The sequence below is a fragment of the Pseudophryne corroboree genome, chromosome 11, assembly GCF_028390025.1.
Source record: "Pseudophryne corroboree isolate aPseCor3 chromosome 11, aPseCor3.hap2, whole genome shotgun sequence".
NCBI classification, from domain to species: domain Eukaryota; kingdom Metazoa; phylum Chordata; class Amphibia; order Anura; family Myobatrachidae; genus Pseudophryne; species Pseudophryne corroboree.
Window position 1 is genome coordinate 206,223,259 of NC_086454.1, and position 22,820 is coordinate 206,246,078.

Below are 22,820 nucleotides of genomic sequence, written 5' to 3' on the forward strand. Positions count from 1 at the left end.
CTCAGCAGACACGACTTGAACCCGGGGGACTGGGGCCTTCACCCGGAAGTGTTCAGATGCTTGACAAGTCAATGGGGATATCCACAGATCGACATGATGGCCTCTCGTCTCAACAAGAAGCTCAAGCGGTATTGTTCCAGGTCTAGAGACCCACAGGCAGTGGCGGTAGATGCCCTGACGACTCCATAGGTCTATCAGATGGTGTACATGTTTCCTCCATTTACTCTGATCCCAAGAATTCTAAAGAGAATAAAAAGGGAAAAGGTTCAAGCAATTCTAATTGCTCCGGACTGGCCAAGAAGGGCCTGGTACGTGGACCTTCTGGAGAAGCTCTTCGAAGTTCCATGGCCTCTTCCTCTTCGCGAGGATCTTCTGCAACAGGGCCCGTTAGTCTATCAGGACTTACCGCGGCTACGTTTGACGGCATGGAAGTTGAACGGCTGATTCTAGCCAGGAGAGGGATCCCTAACAAGGTTATCCTGACTATGATCCAAGCCAGGAAGGGGGTAACGTCTAAACACTACCATCGTATTTGGAGAAAATACGTCTCTTGGTGTGAGAGCAGAACATTTTCTGCGGTGGAATTCCATCTAGGACGTTTCCTGCTTTTTCTACAAGCAGGAGTGGATGTGGGCCTACGTATGGGCTCCATAAAAGTCCAGATTTCGGCCTTGTCCATTTTCTTTCAGAAACAATTTGCTTCTCTCCCTGAGGTCCAGACGTTCTTGAAAGGTGTTCTGCACATCCAACCTCCCTTTGTGCTTCCCTTGTCACCTTGGGATCTCGATGTGGTACTGCATTTCCTCCAATCGGACTGGTTTGAGCCGTTACAGGAGGTGGACATAAAATATCTTACGTGGAAGACAGTCACACTATTGGCCTTGGCTTCAGCAAGACGTGTGTCAGAGCTGGGGGCTTTGTCTCACAAAAGTCCATATTTAATTTTCCATGAGGACAGAGCTGAACTCAGAACTCGTCAGCAATTTCTTCCTAAGGTGGTGTCTGCGTTTCACATCAACCAACCTATTGTGGTTCCGGTTGTCACAGACACCTCTACTACTTCAAAGTCTTTGGATGTCGGGAGGGCTTTGAAAGTGTATGTGAAAAGAACAGCTTGTCACAGAAAGACGGACTTGCTGTTTGTTCTTTATGATCCCAATAAGATTGGGTGTCCTGCTTTAAAGCAGACAATTGCACGCTGGATCAGGTTTACTATTCAGCATGCTTATTCCATGGCAAGTTTGCCGTGTCCAAAATCTGTACAGGCCCACTCTACTAGGTCAGTGGGTTCTTCCTGGGCGGCTGCAAGGAGTGTCTTGGCTTTGCAACTCTGCCAAGCAGCTACTTGGTCAGGTTCGAACACGTTTGCAAAGTTCTACAAGTTCGATACTTTGGCCTCTGAGGATCTTCAGTTTGGTCAATCAGTTCTGCAGGAACCTCAGCACTCTCCCACCCGGTTTGGGAGATTTGGTACATCCTCATGGTACTAAATTAACCCCAGTATCCTGTAGGACGTAAGAGAAAATAGGATTTTAATTTCCTACGGGTAAATCCTTTTCTCGTAGTCTCTAGAGGATACTGGGCGCCCGCCCAGTGCTTCGTTCTTCCTGCACTGTTACTTGGTTAAGTAATGTTGGTTCAGCCGTTGCTGATCCTGTTTCAAGTTTGGTTAGTTTGGCTTTCCTCTTGTTGTGTGTGCTGGTTCGGAATCTCACCACTATCCTTATCTATCCTTCTCTTGAAGTATGTCCATCTCCTCGGGCACTGTTTCCTAGAGTCTGGTAGGTGGGGCATTGAGGGAGGAGCCAGCCCACACTATCAAATTTTTAAAGTACCCATGGCTCCTAGTGGACCCGTCTGTACTCCATGGTACTAATATGATCCCAGTATCCTCTGTGGACAATTACATTAAGTTTATGTAAATAGTCAATATTTGCAGTGTTGACATTTCTTTTTCCAGACCTCTGCAATTCGCCCTGGCATGCTGTCAATACAGTCAGATGTAGAGGGTGTGTTGTGCCTTCCTCACAGTCTACTCTCCTCTCTGAGAGGGAGATTTACTAAGAAAGGAAAAGTGATACATTACAGTGATTAACGTACCTGCCAATCAGCTTCTTACTGCCATGTTACAGGCTAATTTCACCATGAAATTTATCACTTTTCAAGGCTTAGTACATCTCCCCTAGATTCAGAAGAATCCTCAGTTAAATCTGATCATGTTGAGGTTGCAGATGCTGAATCCCCCTCAGGGGATGATGAGGCCCCACCTAAATTTCATGTGGCTACATTAATTAGGGCAGTCAAATTCCCCCTTTCATCTGGAGCCCCTACTACTAAAGACCCTCTGCGCAAACGACAGAAGGTAGTTTTAATGGAATATTCACACTCTGGCCACTTCTCAGAAGCTATGAGCGAGACTTGGAAAACTCCCACTAAGAAATTTACGATCCCTAAGAAGCTCAGCTCCTTTTATCCACTGCCATCAGCAGATTGTACAAAGTAGGAGACTCCACCTACGGTGGATGCTCATGTGACACATTTAAAGTTCAATACTTCCTATCCCGACTGCATCCTTCCTTAATGAACTGCTGGATAGACAATTGGATATGTGTCTCAAGGGGATGTAGTCTGGATTCAGACTGCCGGGATCCCAACGGTCAAAATGCCGATGCCGGGATCCCGACCGCCAGAATGCTGCCAGCTCCGCCACAGCTATTCCCACTCCTGGGTGTCCACAACACCCATGGAATGGGAAATAGAGCCTGCGGTGAGCGAAGCGAGCCCGCAAGGGTTTTCGTTCCACTCGCCCCCCCCCCCCTGCTGGCATTCTGACTGCCTGGATTCCAGCGTCTGTATTTTGACCGCCATTATTCCGACCACCGGGATCCCATACCCAAGCCATCTCAAGTTTATATACTCCGGCTACTGCTACACTCTGGGTGGCTAAGGCCATCGAGACTAAGGCCGACATCCTTGAACAGAGTTTTACGTCTGATCCCACCAAGGACCAATTGTCTGTACTCACTAATATCCGAGATGCAACTTATTACATTGGTGAGGCAGCTTTAGCCACAGTTCTGTTATCCTCTAAGACTTCCGCTGTTTCCATTGCAGCTCACTGCATTGTGTGGCTCTGTTCCTGGAAGGCGAATTTAGATGCAAAGAAAGCCCTGGAGGCCTTGCCATGCACAGGCTATGTCCTGTTTGGCCGGAACTAGACAAAATTGTAGAGAAACTGGCAATTTTTGAGATTGCTTGCCTGCCTTCGGCATCCTCAGTGTGGCTTCGGACTTCTTCCTTTAGTCAGCATGGTCAAAGTTCAGACATTCACGTGAGTGTCTCGCATGGTCAAGACCGCCAAACAGGCTTGGGCTACCAGACGTCCAACTACCAAGTCAGAGGACTAACCCTAAGCCTGATGGGATGGGCCTCCCCTGGGGGACCCCAGGCTGTGAGGCTAGCTTCTTCAGTTTGCCTACACATGGCGTCAAGTCACCACCAATGCCTAGGTCCTAAAAGTGGGGTCTCATTGGTACGCTCTTTCCTTCCTGAAGCGTACTCCCAGACAATACTTCCCTAATACCCCGTCACCAGACACTGGCAAAGCCCAAGCGCTGACAGGAGTTATATGATCCCTACTGCGGTCAAGAGTCATTATACCTGTGCCACAACCTCAACAGGGTCAGGGGTTCTACTTTACGGTCTTTTTAATTCAGAAGCCAAATGGGTCATACCGTCCCATTCTGAACCTGAAGTTACTGAACAAGTACCTAAAGGTCCCCAAGTTCCGTAAGGAAACACGACGTTCCATTATCCTGGCTATGCGACATGGAGACTATATGGTCTCCCTGGATATACAGGATGCATACCTCCATCTACCTATAGCACCCTGTCATCAACAATATCTTTGTTTTGCTATCCTGCTCCAGGCCCTCCCCTTCAGACTGTTTACAGCCCCCAGGGTGTTCACCAAGCTCATGGTGGTGATGGTGGCCCATCTCCAGAAACGGGGAATTTTTATACTGCCTTACTTAGACGATCATCTTCTTCTTCTGGCACAGTCTCCGACTGTGCTGGAACATCACCTATAACAGACTGTGTCCTTCCTTCAGAATTATGGATGGATAATTAACTGGCACAAGTCCTTGCTCATCCCATCTCGGAGGAAGCTGCAGCTCGGTGCACTGCTGGATGCCAGTATACAATGTATATTGCTCCATCAGGACAAGATGATGTTGCAGTTGTGCATCCGCAACCTACTTCACATTCCAAGGGTCTCTGTTCATGCAGCAATGCAGACCATAGGCTCCACGGTCTCAGTGTTCGACATGGTAGAATATGTCCATTTTCATTACAGGCCTCTTCAGTGCCTGATACTCAAGGAATGGATGGAGTTATTGACACAGATCAAGTCTCAGGCCTTGATTCTGCCCTGATCTCTTCAAGCGTCTTTCATGGTGGCTACACACGTCCAATTTGGACAAGGGTCAGCCGTTCTGGATTCTGCACTGGACACTCCTCACCACAGATGCCAGTCTCGGGGGATGGGGATCTGTCACTGGATCTCCCAATCAATGTCCTGGAACTTTGAGCTGTTTACCGGGCCCTTCAGATGGCCTAGGACCTCTTGCAGGGTCCTCCAGTACAAATGCAATCAGATATCGCCACCGCAGGGGCCTATATAAATTGACAGGGTGGCAGCGATGCAAGAGGTGACCTGGATTTTTGTCTAGGCAGAATTTCACATTCCAACCATCTCCACAATATTCATTCCAGGATTCCTCATCTGGGAAGTGGACTTTCTCAGTCGATGGGACATTCGCGACAGGGAATGGTCTCTACACACAGAGGTCTTTCAGATTCTGATGTAGAAATGGGGCCTTCCAGACATCGATCTCATGGCCTGCAAACACAACCACAAGGTTCTGGTGTACAGGGCCAGGACATGAGATCCGGAAGCGAGCTTCGTGGACGCACTCACAGTCCCATGGACCTTTCCTCCAGTGTCTCTCCTTCCCAGAGTATTGCGGAAATTCAAAGAGGACGACTGCATGCTCATACTGATTGCTCCAGCATGGCACAGACGCCATTGGTTCACTGATCTACTAGATCTCTCCATAGACGAGCCCTTCCCTCTACCTCTTCGTCCAGACCTGCTCTCCCAGGGGCCTTGCCTCCATCAGGACCTACCTCGCTTGTCTTTGACGACGTGGCTCTTGAGACATCCCTCCTAAGGGAAGAAGGTTTATCCAGGGTGGTAGTTCAAACTATGGTTCTTGCTCGGAAACCGGCCTCTGCCCACCTTTATCATCGGATTTGACACTCCTATTTTCAATGGTGTGCTCACAGTCACAACGAACCTACGGTTCTTAGGATCCCTAGACTGTAAGCCTTCTTACAGGCAGGCCTCGTCATGGGTCTTTGCCTGGCTTTTCTCAAGGTCCATGTCTCAGCTTTGTCTGTCTGGTTCCAGAAGAGACTGGCTCCTTTGCCGGATGTTTGTACCTTCCTTCAGCTCCTTGGGACATGTCCCCGGTTCTTCGGGCCTTACAGCGCAGTCCATTTGAACCAATAGAAGTGGGAGACCTCAAGTGGCTCACCGCCAAAACTCTTTTTCTGCTAGCTATTGCTCCAGCCCGTAGAGTCTCTGACTTGGGAGCTCTCTCATGTTGCTCCCTATTTCTGATATTCCACCAGGACCTTGCAGTCATTAGTACTAAATGTGGATACCTAACTAAAGTGGTATCTAAATTTCATATCAACAAACCAATTGTGGTACCGGCCTTCCAGGACCGTAGTCTTTCCCCAGAGGAAGCCTTATTGGATGTGGTCCATGCTCTTAGGATCTACGTGGACCGAACCAGTTCTGTTAGAACATATGCCTTATTCATCCTATATGGATTCCACAAGCGGGGCTGACCTGCCAATAAACAGACACTGGCACGCTGGCTTCACATGACCATCTCACAGGCATACACGCAGGCTGATCTTCCTGTTCCAAGTACAGTATCTGCTCATTCTACTCGCTCTGTGGGTCCTTCGTGCGAAGCACGCCGTGGAGCGTCTGCTGAATGATTATGCAAAGTTGCTACATAGTCTTCTACCCTCATGTTTCTTAGGTTCTATGCCTTTGATACGTTTGCCTCTCAGGATGCAACCTTTGGCCTCTAAGTCCTCCTTTCAGCTTAGGAGCATTCCCTCCCTATTACAACTGCTTTAGGACATCCCAAGGTTAACCCTGTGGAGACCATGGACCCCGAAGAATAAAAGAGGTATTGTAAAAGTTAACTTCATTAACCCTTTTTCTTCGAGGTCCATGCGATCCACAGGGCGCCCACCCTGATGTACCATGCCTCAATGGGTTGCTTTTACGGTCACCAGTTCCCTTCTCTGAGAGTGTGATTTTCTGTGTGTACCATACTTTCTTCTCCAGCTTTTACTTTGGGCTTGTTAACTAACACTGAAGTGCCTGAGCATGGGGGTGGGCTATGAAGGGAGAGGACCTTAGTGCATCCTAGGAGGCTCACAAAGCTTTATTGTTCAGTGCCAGTCCTGGTCTCCACAAGGTCATACCCAAGGTTATCCCTGTGGATCCTATGGACCTCAAAGGAAAAGAGTCGAAGGTAGGTGTTACCATAACTCTCTTTGGTACCATTCTTTATTCATGACTGTGTTCTTAAACAAATTGTGAATGAGCTCACTCCCTTGGCTGCAAAGCAACCCCACGCATGAATGGTCTCGGGATGCTTTACTGTTTGCATGACACAGGACTGATGGAAGCGCTCACCTATCAGGTAAAATGGGGGAATTGGAATGGCTTGTATCAAAAAATCAGTATGATATTATAGGTATTATGGAAACAGGGTGGAACGACTCTCACGACTGGGTTGCTAATTTGGAGGGATATTCACTTTTCAGGAGGGATAGGGCTACCAAAAGAGGAGGAGGGGTATGTCTCGATGTAAAACCATCTCTAAAACCAAACTTAATAGATGTTATTTACGAGGGGACTGGAGATAACTTGGAATCGCTATGGGTTGAGATCACTAGTGGGGGCACTGAAACAAAGAAACTAGTCATTGGCACGTGCTACAAGCAACTGGATATTAGCATACATGAGGAGGAACAACTCTTACAGCAAATTAAAAAATCTGCGTGAATGGGGGACATCCTAGTGTTAGGGGATTTTAACTATCCTGATATAAATTGGAGTAACGATTCATGTGCAAAAGTTAGGAGCAGCAAGTTCCTAAACCCACTAAAGCAGAGGTTCTCAAACTCGGTCCTCGGGGGCACACACAGTGCATGTTTTGCAGGTAACCCAGCAGGTGCACAGGTGTATTAATTACTCGCTGACCCATTTTAAAAGGTCCACAGGTGGAGCTAATTATTTCACTTGCGATTCTGTGAGGAGACCTGCAAAACATGCACTGTGTGTGCCCCCCGAGGACCGAGTTTGAGAACCTCTGCTTTAGAGTTAAAGGATCAAAACTTGTCTCAATTAGTCAAGGACCCAACCATAGGTAATAATAATCTGGACCTAGTTATTACCAATAATGTGGACATTATATCAAACATTACAGTTGGAGACCTTGGGAAACAGTGATCACTATATGATCTCATTCAACATCAGTTTCAAGAAACCTATCTTTAAGGGATCAACCAAAACATTCAACTTTAGAAAAGCTAAATTCAATATGCTGAGACAGGCACTAAACGACATTGACTGGGAAGTTTTGTTTCATGGTAAGGACACATCAGAAATGTGGGATGTTTTAAAAGGGTTGCTTGATAGCAATATTCACAAATTCATACCCTTGGGCAGTAAACGCAGGAGTACTAAATTCATACCAATGTGGCTTAATAAGGAGGTCAAAGAAGCAATGGCTAAAAAGAGGCGTGCTTTTAAAGCATTTAAATCTAATGGGGAGGAGGAGTCATTCCAGTATTACAAGGAATGCAATAAAAGATGCAAAAAAGTAATAAGCAGCTAAAATTGTAAACGAGAAGCAAATCGCTATAGAGAGTAAAGCCAATCCCAAAATGTTTTATAAATACAGTAAAGGATTAAAAAAGGAGAACGTAGGCCCATTAAAAGATGAGCTGTGAGCCTGATAAATGATGACAAAATAAAAGCGGATATACTGAACAGCTTTTTTTCATCAGTATTCACCAGGGAGGATCAGACGGTGTTAGTAGTGCATAATGACAGTGAAGGTCATGATTCTTGGCTAGATGCTTGTTTAAGTGAGGAAGTAGTCCTGGAGAGGCTAAGCGACATAAAGATTAATAAATCACCAGGACCAGATGGTTTTCACCCGAGGGTTATTATGGAGCTTAAGGCACAGCTTGCAAGACCCTTATACTGTATTTTCTATAGTTCAATTAAATAGGGTATGGTACCGAGGGATTGGCGTATAGCTGAAGAAGTGCCATTATTTCAAAAGGGATCTAAAAATCATCCTGGGAACTATAGACCAGTTAGTTTAACCTCTATAGTGGGTAAAATATTGGAAGGAATTTTGAGGGATAGCATAGAGGATTATCTGCGGAATGCTAAATTTGTGAGCAAGAGTCTATTTAGATTTTGCAAAAGCCTTCGATACAGTGCATCACAAGAGACTGGTCATCAAATTAAGGGAACTTGGCCTAGGAAATACTGTTTGTACATGGATAAGTAATTGGCTGGATAACAGGGTACGTACTTGGCCTGCTACTGTTCAATACATTTATTAATGACTTAGAGATAGGCCTGGGAAGCACAGTATCAATTTTTGCAGATGATACTAAACTGTGTAAGGTAATTCAGAAATAGATGTGGAGTCTCTAGAGAATGACTTATTTAAACTTGAATCCTGGGCATCTAAATGGGGAATGAGGTTCAATATTGAAAAATGCAAAGTTATGCATTTTGGGATTAAAAACAAACTTGCATCCTATTCACTTAATGGGGAAAATATAGGGGTAACAGCAGTGGAAAAAGATTTGGGGGTGCTCATAGATAATAGGCTCAATAACCGTACACTGTCAAAATGCAGCGAAGAAGGCAAGTAAAGTCATTGCTTGCATAAAACAGGGTATTGAGACTAGGGACGAGGATGTAATCCTGTCGCTGTACAAATCATTGGTACATCCGCACTTGGAATATTGTGTTCAATTCTGGGTACCATATTGTAAAAAGGATATCGGGGAATTCGAAAGAGTTCAAAGCCGCGCTATTAAACTAATTAAAGGGTTAGAGACACTGGAGTACGAGGAAAGGCTCACTAGGTTAAATAGGTATACACTAGAAAAGGGGTGTAGTATGGTATGCTGGCGGCCGGGCTCCCGGCGACCAGCATACCGGCACCGGGAGCCCGACCGCCGGCATACCGACAGCGTGGCGAGCGCAAATGAGCCCCTTGTGGGCTCGCTGCGCTCACCATGCTGCAAGCTATTTATTCTCCCTCCAGGGGGGGGTCATGGACCCCCACGAGGGAGAATACCTGTCGGCATGCCGGCGCCGGGATCCCGACAGTCGGCAACCTGAAGACCACCCCTAGAAAAGAAGCGTCTAAGAGGAGATATTATTAATATCTTCAAATATGTAAAGGGTCATTACAAGGAGTTAGCAGGGGATTTGTTTATTAAAAGATCTCTCTATAGGACACGTGGGCACTCACTGAGGCTAGAGGAGAGAAAATTACGTACAAAACGTAGGAAAGGGTTCTTCACAATAAGGGCAATAAGGAGAGAAAATTGCGTACAAAACGTAGGAAAGGGTTCTTCACAATAAGGGCAATAAGGAGAGAAAATTGCGTACAAAACGTAGGAAAGGGTTCTTCACAATAAGGGCAATAAGGATTTGGAACTTCCTGCCGGAGAAGGTAATAATGGCGAACTCTGTAAATACATTTAAAAACAGATTGGACAGCTTTCTAGCTGAAAAAAAGTATCCAAAGCTATAGCATTTAATATATTGACATAGTATCTGGAAGTTGTACGAAATATAGATGACAATTGGAACGAAACCATCATTTCTGCTGGTGCATTATAATGTGCACTGCTTAATACAGAATACAGGTTGAACCCATTGGGCATTTTGCCTCTTTTCAACCTCAACTATGGGGTCATTCCAAGTTGATCGCATGCTAGCTATTTTTTGCAGTGCTGCGATTAGGTTAAAACTCTGCCAAACTGCGCATGCATATGCACCGCAATGCGCAGGCGCGTCATACGGGTACAAAGCAGATTGGTGCTGGGCGATGGATTTAACGAAGAATCCATTTGCACAGCCGATCGCAAGAAGATAGATAGGAAGAAGGCTTTTATGGGTGTCAACTGACCGTTTTCAGGGAGTGGATGGAAAAACGCAGGCGTGTCCAAGCATTTGCAGGGTGGGTGCCTGACGTCAATTACGGGACCGGACAGGCTGAAGTGATCGCAGTGCTGAGTAAGTTCAGACCTACTCAGAAACTGCACAAACTGTTTTTGTACCGCTCGGCAGCACAAGCGTTCACACACTTGCAAAGTGAAAATACACTCCCCCATAGGCGGCGTCTATCTGATCGCAGTGCTGCAAAAAATATCTAGCAAGCGATCAACTCGGAATGATCCCCTATGTTACTATGTTACCCCCTAAGTTCATTGTCATAGCAAAGTAGGACTTTGCAATTATAGTTATTGCAATTCATCTCATCACTGTTCGTGACATTCTGGAGTACTGTATATGCAAATTGCCATCATAAAAACTGAAGCAGCAGACTTTGTGAAAATTAATATTTGTGTAATTCTCAAATCTTTTGGCCATGGCTGTACATATATTCAGATGTAATAATAAGCTGTAAAAAAAAAAAAATATGTAAACTAAATCAAATGAAAGCCTAATATCATTGTTAATGTTAGAAAGCCTTAAAACATTGTTGGTCAAGGTTTCTAATACATGATTCAATTTTTTTTTCCATTAAAACATTAATACAAGATTATTATTTTTTTGTTTTCTTAACCTGGGTTTTTTTTTTCCAACCCTGTTTCTTTTACACCTTATAGACATAGCATGAAGGTAATTTTATACACTATTTTACATAATTTTGTGCATAAAACAAAGTTTGTGTACAGGTAACCATCAGAAAGCAAAGGTGTCACTATCTGTCGTGCTCAATAAATTTTGGATTTTGGATATGATACTAAGTTTGTAATACTACTAGGAGCATTGTTTCTTTTCTATATCTAATTTCTATTTCTAAACATAATATACAGCCATTCAGTCATACAGTACAATTACAGCAGTGATACATCATAGTGTTGTCTACCGTAAATTTAACCACCTGAGATGTCCTAAGCTGGGTACACACTAGGCCAGGGGTAGCCAGACACTTGAAGTTGGCGATCTGCATAGAAAGCTAAAAAGCTTACGTGATCTACTTAGGTGGAACAAAAAGGGGGCATGGCATAAAAAAGGGGGTGTGATCTCCTCGCTGCAAAGGGTGTAGGGGACTGTCTCACCTGAAATCACAAATTGGCCCCTCATAGGTAAAAACCTCAAACACATTAGCTTCCATCCGGCCGCGGGTTTGAAACAAGTCCCGGCTGTTAACAGGGTGAGCAGTAGTCTGCAGGGAGGCAAAGTGCTTCCTCTGGCACCACAAACTGCACTTCCTGGGAGACACAATTTAGAGGGGGCCAAACTGAAAAGGTGGGAGCCTCGGCCAACCTTTTGGAGGAGATTGGGGAGGGGAATCGGAGACATTAGTCCAAAACTCTAAAGATATAGGGATTATTTTAAAGATGTTCACCGGTCCTTACCAGCCTCGGGCTTGTCTGAAAAGAAAATACTGCCATGGAGTATTGATGAGCGGGGTCACACAGCAGCTATCTCCACCAGGGAATGGGGCCCGAGTCCTACCAATGTCTGTACCAGTGATACTAGAATGCGGGAGCCATAGTTAGATGTAGAGAGATGCAGCCGAGTCACACTGAAGATGTCTAAGATGGGGGGCAGGGGGTACTCGCGGGGACGGAGCTCTTATCCTCTGGACAGGAGAGCCATCAGAGCGGATGCTGAGGTGGCCCGAGATGGAGACGGCCACTGGAGACAGCACTGGTCCGGTAGAGGGGAGCTAGCGGTCTTCCGCCAGCAATACAGCCGGAGATACTGCAGGGGAGCTACCAGGTTTAATTTTAGTAAAGTTGGTCGCTATCTCCATGAGCTACCGGTAGATTGCGATCAACCTTTTGGCCACCTCTGCACTAGATGATGTGTGTACCAAGCGATATCGTCAGTGACGGGACCCGGTGGGGTTCTGACATTGGCAAGTGCATGTACACTTGCCGATGTCGGCAGCGATGGAGCGGGAGGAGAGAGGATTCGGCAGCATTGCCCTCGCTGGCGATGTAGGTCATGCATGCAGGTCTGACGAACGATGTTGCTGACAATATGTGGGAGCACACATCATCAGCGACATAGTGCATACACACTAGACGATATTGTGAACAATGTGTCTGAATCAGGCACATCGCCCATGATATCGTATATTAGAGACACAGGACAGTTGTTGGTTTTTATTTATTTATTGTTTAACTGCGAGTTAATTGGGGTCACCCACAAGAGTGACCCCAATTAACTAGCGGTTAACCGCAGACAGCAAAGTTCCCATCATTGGTTACAGTGGAGCGCCGCTACGCTACATTGTAACCAGTGTGCTTCTCTGATTGGCTGTGCGCTCCTGCACTGTCAATCAGGAGAGTGCCATGACGTGGCGCTCCCTGATTTGCTGGCGGGACCTTCACTGACAGCAGTCTCGGGGTGTACCGCCAGTCGGGGAAAGGGGTTCTTTATTCTTTATTTTTACACTATGGCGATCAGCCTCCCATCCAACGCCCACGGATGGGGGGTGGGGGGGCAGCCTCAGGCTTCACCCCTGGCCCTTGGGTGGCTGGAGGGGGGGACCCCTTGATTTAAGGGGTCCCCACTCCTCCAGGGTACCCCGGCCAGGGGTGACTAGTTGGGGGGGTAATGCCACGGCCGCAGGGACCTATATAAAAGTGGCCCCCGGCTGTGGCATTAACTCTCCGGCTAGTGGAGCCCGGTGCTGGTGTTGAAAATACAGGGGGACCCCTACGTCTTTTGTCCCCCGTATTTTTTGCACCAGGACCAGGCGCAGAGCCCGGTGCTGGTTGAGGAAATATGAGGGGACCCTATTCATTTTTTCCTCTGTATTTTTTCAACCAGTACCGGCTCAAAGAGCCTGAGGCTGGTTATGCTTAGGAGGGGGGGGGACCACACAATTTTTTTAAAGATTTTTAACACTTTACAGACTTCATATAATGGCCCTCATTCCGAGTTGATCGCTCGGTATTTTTCATCGCATCGCAGTGAAATTCCGCTTAGTACGCATGCGCAATATTCGCACTGCGACTGCGCCAAGTAATTTTACAATGGAGATAGTATTTTTACTCACGGCTTTTTCATCGCTCCGGCGATCGTAATGTGATTGACAGGAAATGGGTGTTACTGGGCGGAAACAGGCCGTTTTATGGGCGTGCGGGAAAAAACGCTACCGTTTCCGGAAAAAACGCAGGAGTGGCCGGGGAAACGGGGGAGTGTCTGGGCGAACGCTGGGTGTGTTTGTGACGTCAAACCAGGAACGACAAGCACTGAACTGATCGCACAGGCAGAGTAAGTCTGAAGCTACTCTGAAACTGCTAAGTAGTTAGTAATCGCAATATTGCGAATACATCGGTCGCAATTTTAAGAAGCTAAGATTCACTCCCAGTAGGCGGCGGCTTAGCGTGTGTAACTCTGCTAAAATCGCCTTGCGAGCGATCAACTCGGAATGAGGGCCAATGTGCACAATGAAGCCTTGCACAGATCTCTCTGATTCGGCCGGGATTCATTGTGTTAAGTACGGCAGTGTTTTACTAATCACTCCCGTAACACACTGCCCGACAATACGAATCACATCGACATCTGAAAATACAAATGAAGACAACTCGGCAGCTAAGTAAATTACATGCACTTTATTCAAAAAGTTGCAAATTCACACAACCGATGTCATTCGTGTTTAATCTCCCACCAAATCCCTACAAATACGAATGTTAGTAAATATACCCCCAGGAAGGGTGCAGGATGGCCGGACCGAGGTCAGTATTTGCCAGAGTGTGGGGGCCCCTGGACGACCGTCCTGTCCGCCCCGGCTCTGGGGATGGGATCTTAAACACTTGTCTTCATTTTACAGAGCTACTTTCTGTCATGATGGCTGTCATTGTTAAAAGTGAAATGCATACTAATTTGTTCCATATCGAGGTAACTGATCCTAATATAGGATTTTAGCTTATAAAGTTATTTTTCTACATACAATAATATATTTTTTATTTTTTATATATATTTTATGGAAACAAGAGAACTTGTCCTGCACTGAACCTGTAATGTTATTTATTTAAACCTCCTTTTAGGGATTGTTCCTGTACTGTTTCCTAGTATAATTAGTAAATATTTTCTTTGTGTAGACCAGGCTTTTTCAACCAGTGTGCCGTGGCACACTAGTGTGCCGCGACCAGTTGCAAGGTGTGCCGCGGAGCCAGAGCAGCTTACTGCACCTTTAGAGTGAACTGTTGGCCCGGGCTCAGTCGTGCTCCGACCTTGACCTATGCCTTGAAGATGCGGCGGTGTGATATCATAGGTCATGGACACCACCCAGTCAGCCTACCCGCATACACATCTTCCAGTTCCTGCCTGCATACACAGCTTTCCTTGCCCACCCAAATCCACACCTGCCCGACCGCCCGCTGCTCAGTATTCGCAACACTCCACTATGAATAACCCCCCCGCCACTGAGAGACAGGGAGGAGGACACCTGACCGGTAGGGGCTAATATTTGTTATTTTATTTCTCCTGTGGGGAACAATAAGATTTATGTGGGGAGAATAAGGATTTATGGGGGGAACAATGTGAATAATTCATGTGGGGAGCAATAGGATTTATGTGGGGAGAAATGTGATTGATTTATGTGTAACATGATTTATGTGGGGAGCAATGTGATTGTTTTTTCTGTGTAGGCCAATGTATGCGTGTTGTTTTTTTTTTACTGTGAGGGCCAATGTGTGTGTTTTGTTTTTTTCTGTGGGGAACAGTTGGGTGGTATCTTAAAATATTGTTCAGTGTGCCGCGAGTAAAAAAAAGGTTGAAAATCACTGGTGTAGACTCTAAAGGTGCATACACACGGTGCGATTCTGGCTAAATGCCGATTTTGACTATGCGATTTCCCTTGAACTCCCTGGAGGCCCGAACCACTGATATTGACTATACACGCGGTGCAATTCTGGCTATGTACAATTTTGACTATGTAAAATTTTGACTATACTAGAAACTAGATTGTACACAATATAGTCATAATTGCCATGCCTGCACAGTCTATTTTTTCTTGAGGTACCGACCCCTGCGGGAGCGAGCATTGGTATCGCAAGCTGTATATACACGGTGCAATATGTGATAACTTTTCTTACGATTTTGACTGTATAGTCAAAATCGTAAGCACACATTGCACCATGTGTATACACCTTAAAACTCAATAAAATAGGTATACAGTATAGACAAAATAATTGTGTTTCCTATAGGTGCACTTTTAAAGATTCAATAATGTGTGTTGATCTCTGAAATCAGACATCAATGCTTAACTTTTATTAGTATTTTATTTTAAAAAAAGGGTGCAATTCGCCCATCTCTCCAAGCCCATTGCTATGTATCGGGCGCAATCATCCGGTTTATAGCTGGATTGCTTTTACTGGGAGAAGTGCAGTTTATGACAACCCAGTTCCACTGTAGGTGGAACACAAGCTATGCCCTCTATCCACCATGCCCAGTGGATATGAAGGAAAGCTTGGTAGCTGCTGAAGGGTTGGTCAACAACAAATTGATGATAGCGTCTAAGCCCCAAAACTATTACTTGAATTACATTAGCTGAGTGTGAACTTTCTCATCACCATCCCATTGCTGCTGCTTGTATTCTACTGCAGTAATGGTTGTTGAATTAAGTATTTTTAAATCTGGTCTCACCTCTAGGGCAGATCTTTCACAGTGATACTTCCAAACAGTTCCCTTGTCTTTCAGCCTCCAAAGGGAAGGCACATATGCGCATCTTACAGTAATGATGGTCAGGCAGAATTATTCTGTATATCTAGTGCGCTCTGGCGTTGGAGGCATAGTTACTAGGAGTCTTTCACTTCCTCAGAACCTATGATGAACAAACCTGGCAAAGGACGTCCACTGTTCGGGAGATCAACCCAATGTTGATCTGGTTATAGGATGTTTAGAAGTAGGCCAACTGTATCCTACTCCACACTGTGGCAGGCCATGCCTTTAACAACTTTTTTGCTGTGACATTCTTTCCAAGTGGAAATGTTACCATTAGTTATGTCTGCTACTAATGAATAAAAATATTTTCTTACTCTTTGCCACATTTCATCATATCAGTTTCTTGAGCTTTAAATTAGTAGGAGATACATTTATATAATTGTAATCTGCTGTCATTTTATTGTTATTTTTTCTTGTAGAATATGCTGCGACGTCAGGATGACTTGGAAAATGGAGCTGCTTGGTCCATCTCTTCAGAATCCTCTGATGATTCCTCAAGTCCCCAGTTGTCTAGTAGTGTACGACATGCTCCAAAAAATATTGTTCAACCTGAAGTTCAAGCTTCTCCCCCACATATAGAGATAGCCTTTTCCCAACGAGAGGAGAGCCTGAACACAACAACGGAGACTGGAAATCAAGAAGAAGAACTTGATGAACATATTGTAAAACCAAATGTGTCAATAAAAGAATCTGTGGCCAATGGCCATGTGCCATACTCAAGGACACTAAGCCATATTAGTGAAGTCAGCTTTGATGCAACGGCCTCAGACTTCCAAGTTTTAGATGGACCTCAAATCACTTTAACAGTGGACGCTGATTTCCCAGAAATAGCTACTGTGGTTTCCTCTTGCAGTGAGGAAACATATGATATGCCAATCACTGAACAAGCATGCTATGCACAGGAATTGGAATTAGAGAATACACTAACACCTAATGCAAAGATAGAAGTTGAAATAAACCAGGACGTAGTACGTTCTGTACAGCCACAGTCTTCATTAATATCACAAGAATTTTCTTCCAGTATAGACAAGTGTAAGCTTGTGGTGGATGGGCTACCTGAGATTGATCAGCATGAACCGAGAATTCAAGATTCTCCTATTACCTTTCCTTGTTTAGACACTGTTCTCGAAGAGCCAGTCATAAAAGTCATATCTTCTGTAACCACAAAAGTGAAACCTGTGGACACTGGTTTGGATGATGCAATCAATTCTTTGAGTTCATCACTGGATGACTACCGGGGCCAATTTCCTGAACTACAAACACTTGAACATGAAGTCAAACATCTGGAAGAGATTCTCATGGTAAGTATATCTAATCTATAGTTATAGTGATGTATAATGTGGGTGTTTGTGTGTAGATTTTTACACGTGTGTACATATATTCATATGTATGTGTGTGTGTGTGTATATGCATTAAGAAAAATCTGGAGTAATTGGCTTGGCAGAATGCTTAGTGGTGTAGTGTTTTGGGTGCTTCAATCAGCACTAATTACTAAATAATTAAACACTAAATACTAATTAAAATAATTATTTAATATACAGACGTGAAAAGAAAGGTAGTACTGGCACTAGGTGTTTCTCCAATATTAATACACAAATGTGGATGAGTTTTAAAAATACATAAAATTTATTTAACTAAACAACATATGTACCATATCGTATGTAATCCAATAAAAACATAGTATTAGGGCATAAATGGAACTGAGAATAAAAATGTAATAGCTGCTGGTAAGTGTCCACAAAAGGATCCCTGACTGAAACTATGAATAGAGTTCCCTGGGGAATATTGATGATAAATACAGCTGGTGTTACCCATGACGACAGAGACTTCCAGAGACTTGAACATTAACAGCAGGCAAGCTGTGATGATAAGATTAAAGCTGGGTCTCTCCAATCGATGCTGTGATGATGCAGTCCGACAGAGAAAATTCCAAAGGCAAGGAATGAATTAGAAGTCCATATCTGGATCCTTTAGAAAGTGTAACACATGTAGTGATGGCAGCTTGGCACCTAACGCGTTTCCCTAGGCTTGGTCACCTAGCTTCGTCAGACGTGTCCTTTGTCATCCTACCGCCTATTTGCAGCAAATGCAACTCCTTTGCCGCAAATAGTGTGTCTGCAGCTTCTTCAATAGGAATGCACAGTGCTTACCCCCCTCCCACCGGCAAACAGGTTGCAGCCTGCCACGTCTAGTTGCAATCTCGTTCATGGGTAAGATAACAACACACTCGTTTGTACTAATGATGGGACAGAAACATCTAGAACTAGTAGATTTCCCCAATTTCTATATTGACCATTTTTTTTGTCAACTTTCCTATTCACAATGAAACTATAAACCCCATTCTACTAAACTCTTATTTGAAGTCATCCATCACTGTTCACTCACACACACTCCTGTGAATATCTACTTTCTTAAAATAATGTTTTACAATAAATTTAGAAGTCTCTTGGTTCAATCTGGCTACAAGATTGTTGGCAGGGTCTAGAAATCTTGATGCACCCCCCTCCCCAACTATATATATATATATAATTAATACTTTTGCTATATTATTATTTTTTATTATTATTATAGCAATAATAAAAACAACAACACACACATTGGCCCCCAAAGGGGAAAAACACACACATTGGCCCCACAGGGAAAACCCACACACATTGACCCCCACAGGGAAAAAATACACACATTAGCAACCACAGGAAATAACACACACAAACTGCCAATGAAAAAAAGACCCTATAGAAACATAAACAATAATTAGCCCCGATAGGGGAAAAAATTAACACACTGGCACCTCGTTAAAAAAAAAAACACACATTGGCCCCTACTGGGAAAAAAACACACAGATTGGTTCCCACAGGAATTAAACAAATACACATTGGCCCACAGAGAAATTAAACAAACACAGACATTGACCCCCACAGGAAATGCAAATACATTGGACCCCACAGTAAAAAAATAAAACACAAAATACATGTCCTATCTCCCCATAGGAGACTGACCTGTCAGTAGAACTGCAGAGATAAAAAAAAAAAAAGGTCCCAGTGACAGTTACTCCCTAGCAAGCTGCAGCAGAGCACTGTGCAGGTGGGACGCAGCACGGTTGTGTAACCTATAATGTCATGATGCTACGTCACCATAGGTCATGGACTAGGCCGTGTTTGAGCTGCCTGGAAGAGCCCAACACTACGTGGGCCTGAGGTTAGGACTGATGGTGCTCCTGGTAGCTGGCTCTGCAGTTTCCACCATTCTTGATTAGACTGGAACCCCTGCAGAATATGGTTTGTCACCCCTGAGCCAGCTCTCACTGTTTGTGAACATGCAGAAACACTCAGTTGTATGTGGGTCTTGAACTTACATTCAAGCGGGACAGTTGGGAGGTATGCAGCTGTGCTGCTCAACATTTAATATGTTATGCCTGACTGAAAATTCTTTTGAGTGTGCAGCAAGTGCATTCAGCAAACATGTATCTCTTATATTAAGGCTATTACTGTGTTTCTCTGTTTACTGTGTATATTTGTTTTAGCTATAATACGTAGCAGCCATCTAAATGCCTGAATGATTTGTTTACAGTGGCGGATTGACATGTCGGGACTCCGGACCAGATTCCGTTTGGCTGGTCCGGACGTCCCCTCAGTGGCCGCCGTCATCCCGCATGCCGGCCGGCTGCAGCGATCGGAGCTCAGCTTCGATCGCTGTAGCGTTCACTTAAAGCTAAAGAAAAGGTGGCCGCCGGGGGAGCTGCTGCACATGTGCAGCCGCAGCAGCAAGCCCCCCATAAGCATTTCTAGTGCCAGACCGCCAGTCACCACTGACTGCTCCGTCTCCAAGACCGCCTCCAGGCAGCCCCGAGTCTTCCTCCAGCCCCAGCCGCATGGTAGCGTCTCTCAACTACATGGGTGGCAACCAGGCAGTTCTAACTGCCGCTCAGTCAGTACGTACTGTAAATACCACAGCCTGTGTACAGTATGACTTGCCTTATTACTGCATATATACACTGTATATGTGTGTGTGTGTGTGTGTGTGTGTGTGTGTGTGTGTATATATATGTATGTATGTATGTATATATATATATATATATATAGCGTTCCAATTCAGCCGGCACTCCTTGCTTAGGAATAACTGGTCCCGGTGTCCAGTGCAGCAAACATCAGCATATCCCCAGTATTGGTGTATCCTGACGAAGGGGCTGAGGCCTTGAAACATGTAGATGTTAGCACCGTGATTAAAAGTTTTCTTGAACGAGTCCCTGGAGTGCCGTGCCTGTTGTGGGGATGTGTATATATATATATATATATATATATATATATATATGATATATATGAAATTTGTTAGTGGCAGCACTCACCGGACTTATACATACAAACTATTATGCAGGTGAGCTTTACCTGGTGCAATGTGCTCTGCCTGGTGCAAAGTGTATCATGTGCACTACCTGGCACATTGTGTATAGGAGGTTCTACATGGTGCAGTGTGTATAAGCGCCACTACTGTGTGGTGTAATGTAAATTGGCACTATTATGTTGCCACGCCCCTTCCCCACGAAGCTACGCCCCTAAATTTTTGCAGTGCGCCTTCGGAGCGTACTGTCCATGATTTTGTTTGTGGGAGGAGGAGCACCAGTTCACTTTCTGCCGAAAGTGCGTCAAAATGTCTAGTTACTGTATGCTACACAGCCCAGCAGCATTGTCACCCCCCCCTCCTCCCCCTTGCAACACTTTTGTAGTGTCCAAATCAAGTTTTTGTTTTATTTTCCTGTGGGGGCCAACATGTTGTTTTTTTTTTTTTTTCTTGTGCAATGTGTATTGTCTGTGCATGCATATGAGTTGCACCATGCATGTGTCCCATGTGGTGTTCGCAAAGAGTTGCTGTACAGAGTCAGACGCACGCACCATGATGTGTATTTGACGTTTTGCACGTTTATGGGCCGTTACAGATGGTTGGCTAATCAGATGCAGATGTGGCATAGTAATGGGCATGTTGGCAGACTTCACCCCCTCAACAGACCCCACCCCTATTAGGGCTGCTTCCATAAATTTCCCAGGATGGTTTTCGATCCCGATCCGCCCCTGTTTGTTTATCTTTATGTAGCAGCCAGTGTGTGTGCAGAAATTAACTTTTTATGGCATACAGGGGAGGGGTCCTGGGTTGCACACTGGTAATGAAGTGCGACCCTGCGGAGACCTTTCAGTAGTACTGCACACAAAGACAAGGTTGCAGGTGCACAATTGAAATGCTACCGATTTATTAATAATAATCATTGCAATAAAATTTTGCATTTCGAGCGATGTTCTTCGCATAGTTATGGCCATAAGTAACGGCTTGCCCACCGCGTCCAGGTGACCTCATTAGTCGGGTAAGTCCCTAACATTCTTGGGGGTACAAATCTAGGTCGCGGGACACCCCAAAATGAAGCAGGTGAGTGACCCCATGGCAACACTAAAGTGAAAAAATATATAGTGAAATAAGTGAAGATAGGTTAGTGAGAGAGGCTGCTGAAAACAGCAGGGGTAAATTAGTGAGAGGTAACGAAGTGAGAAGTAAAGTAGTGAGACATGAAGGTGGGAAATTAGTTTTTATGGCATTCGGGGGCACAGAATGGGCATGTGATTCACTGTTAACAGTGCGCTACATCACAGCCTGGGTAAGAACCAGCAGTATTAAATCATATCTGTGCAGAAATTATTTCCTGTCTAAAATGCCAGTGAACAGTATCATGGGAAGTAACCATGTAAGTGAAATTTTCTAAGAGCCATGGATGGGAGAGGACATATTCTCTCAAAAAGAATTAGGGGCACGTCATTTGGAAGAAGGGAGTCTTTAAAATGATGGGGTCTATTTACTAAGCCTAGTACGTAGATAAAGTGGATTGAGATAAGGTACCAGCCAATCAGCATCTAACTGCCATGTGTTTGAAAAGTGACAATTAAGAGCTGGTTGGTTGGTACTTTATCTCCATCCAAGGCTTAGTAAATAGACTCCTATGTGCCCATTTGTAGTTACCGTCTGGTGCACAGGGGCAGATGAATCGAGGTACTGGCATACCTCAGTCTCGCCATAGTACTGTAGGAACATACAGAGTTCTGTGGATCCTGGCATCGGCAACAATATTTTCATCAAAATGTGAAATAACACACTCTCCCCATCTCTCTCTTGCGCTCCGACCCTCCCCGCTTTGATCACTTTTTCTCCTTACTGTACTTTACTCTTTCTCCCTACCCCAGTGTCTCCCTTTATCACTACCCCATCACTCACTCCTGTGCATCCCTGACACTGGTGGAAGAGGTCAAACCATCTGTCGTCATATTCCAACGTGATGACTTTCTTTAAATTTCCATACATCTTATAAACTAGGTGATTCATCGCGCCCTACGTGCGCTCTTCACACCGTCGTAAGGGGCTACGCCCCCTTAACCCTTGCATACCCTTGTGGCGTGCAATATTTGTATTATATGGAGTATTACATCCAATCATAATTGTGTGAGTGGTTAAATATTGCACGGACAAAGGGCGTGCAATGGTTAAGGGGTCAAAGCCCCTTGCAACGGCGTGAACAGCGCACGCAGGGCCTGGTGAATCACCTAGTAGGTGCTGTGGTTGGGGGAGTGGCGGGAGCGGGGAAGATGCAGATGGGACCCTGGGGTGCTGCTGGAGGGGCGGTTGCGGTGGTGATGCAGGTGGGGGAGGGGCTGGTGTGGTGGTGCCACAGGTG

At 45.0% G+C, this 22,820-nt stretch overlaps 1 protein-coding gene across 6 annotated transcripts in view; it reads left to right on the top strand.

The window, feature by feature from the left end:
• The window catches only part of RIPOR1 (RHO family interacting cell polarization regulator 1), a 627,513-nt gene that overhangs the window by 443,077 nt on the left and 161,616 nt on the right, over window positions 1–22,820 (top strand). For all 6 annotated transcript variants that reach the window (XM_063945248.1, XM_063945245.1, XM_063945246.1 and 3 more), the window contains one exon: window positions 16,531–17,412. In XM_063945248.1, the coding sequence (XP_063801318.1) occupies window positions 16,531–17,412 (882 nt within the window). The remainder of the gene's footprint in view (window positions 1–16,530; window positions 17,413–22,820) is intronic.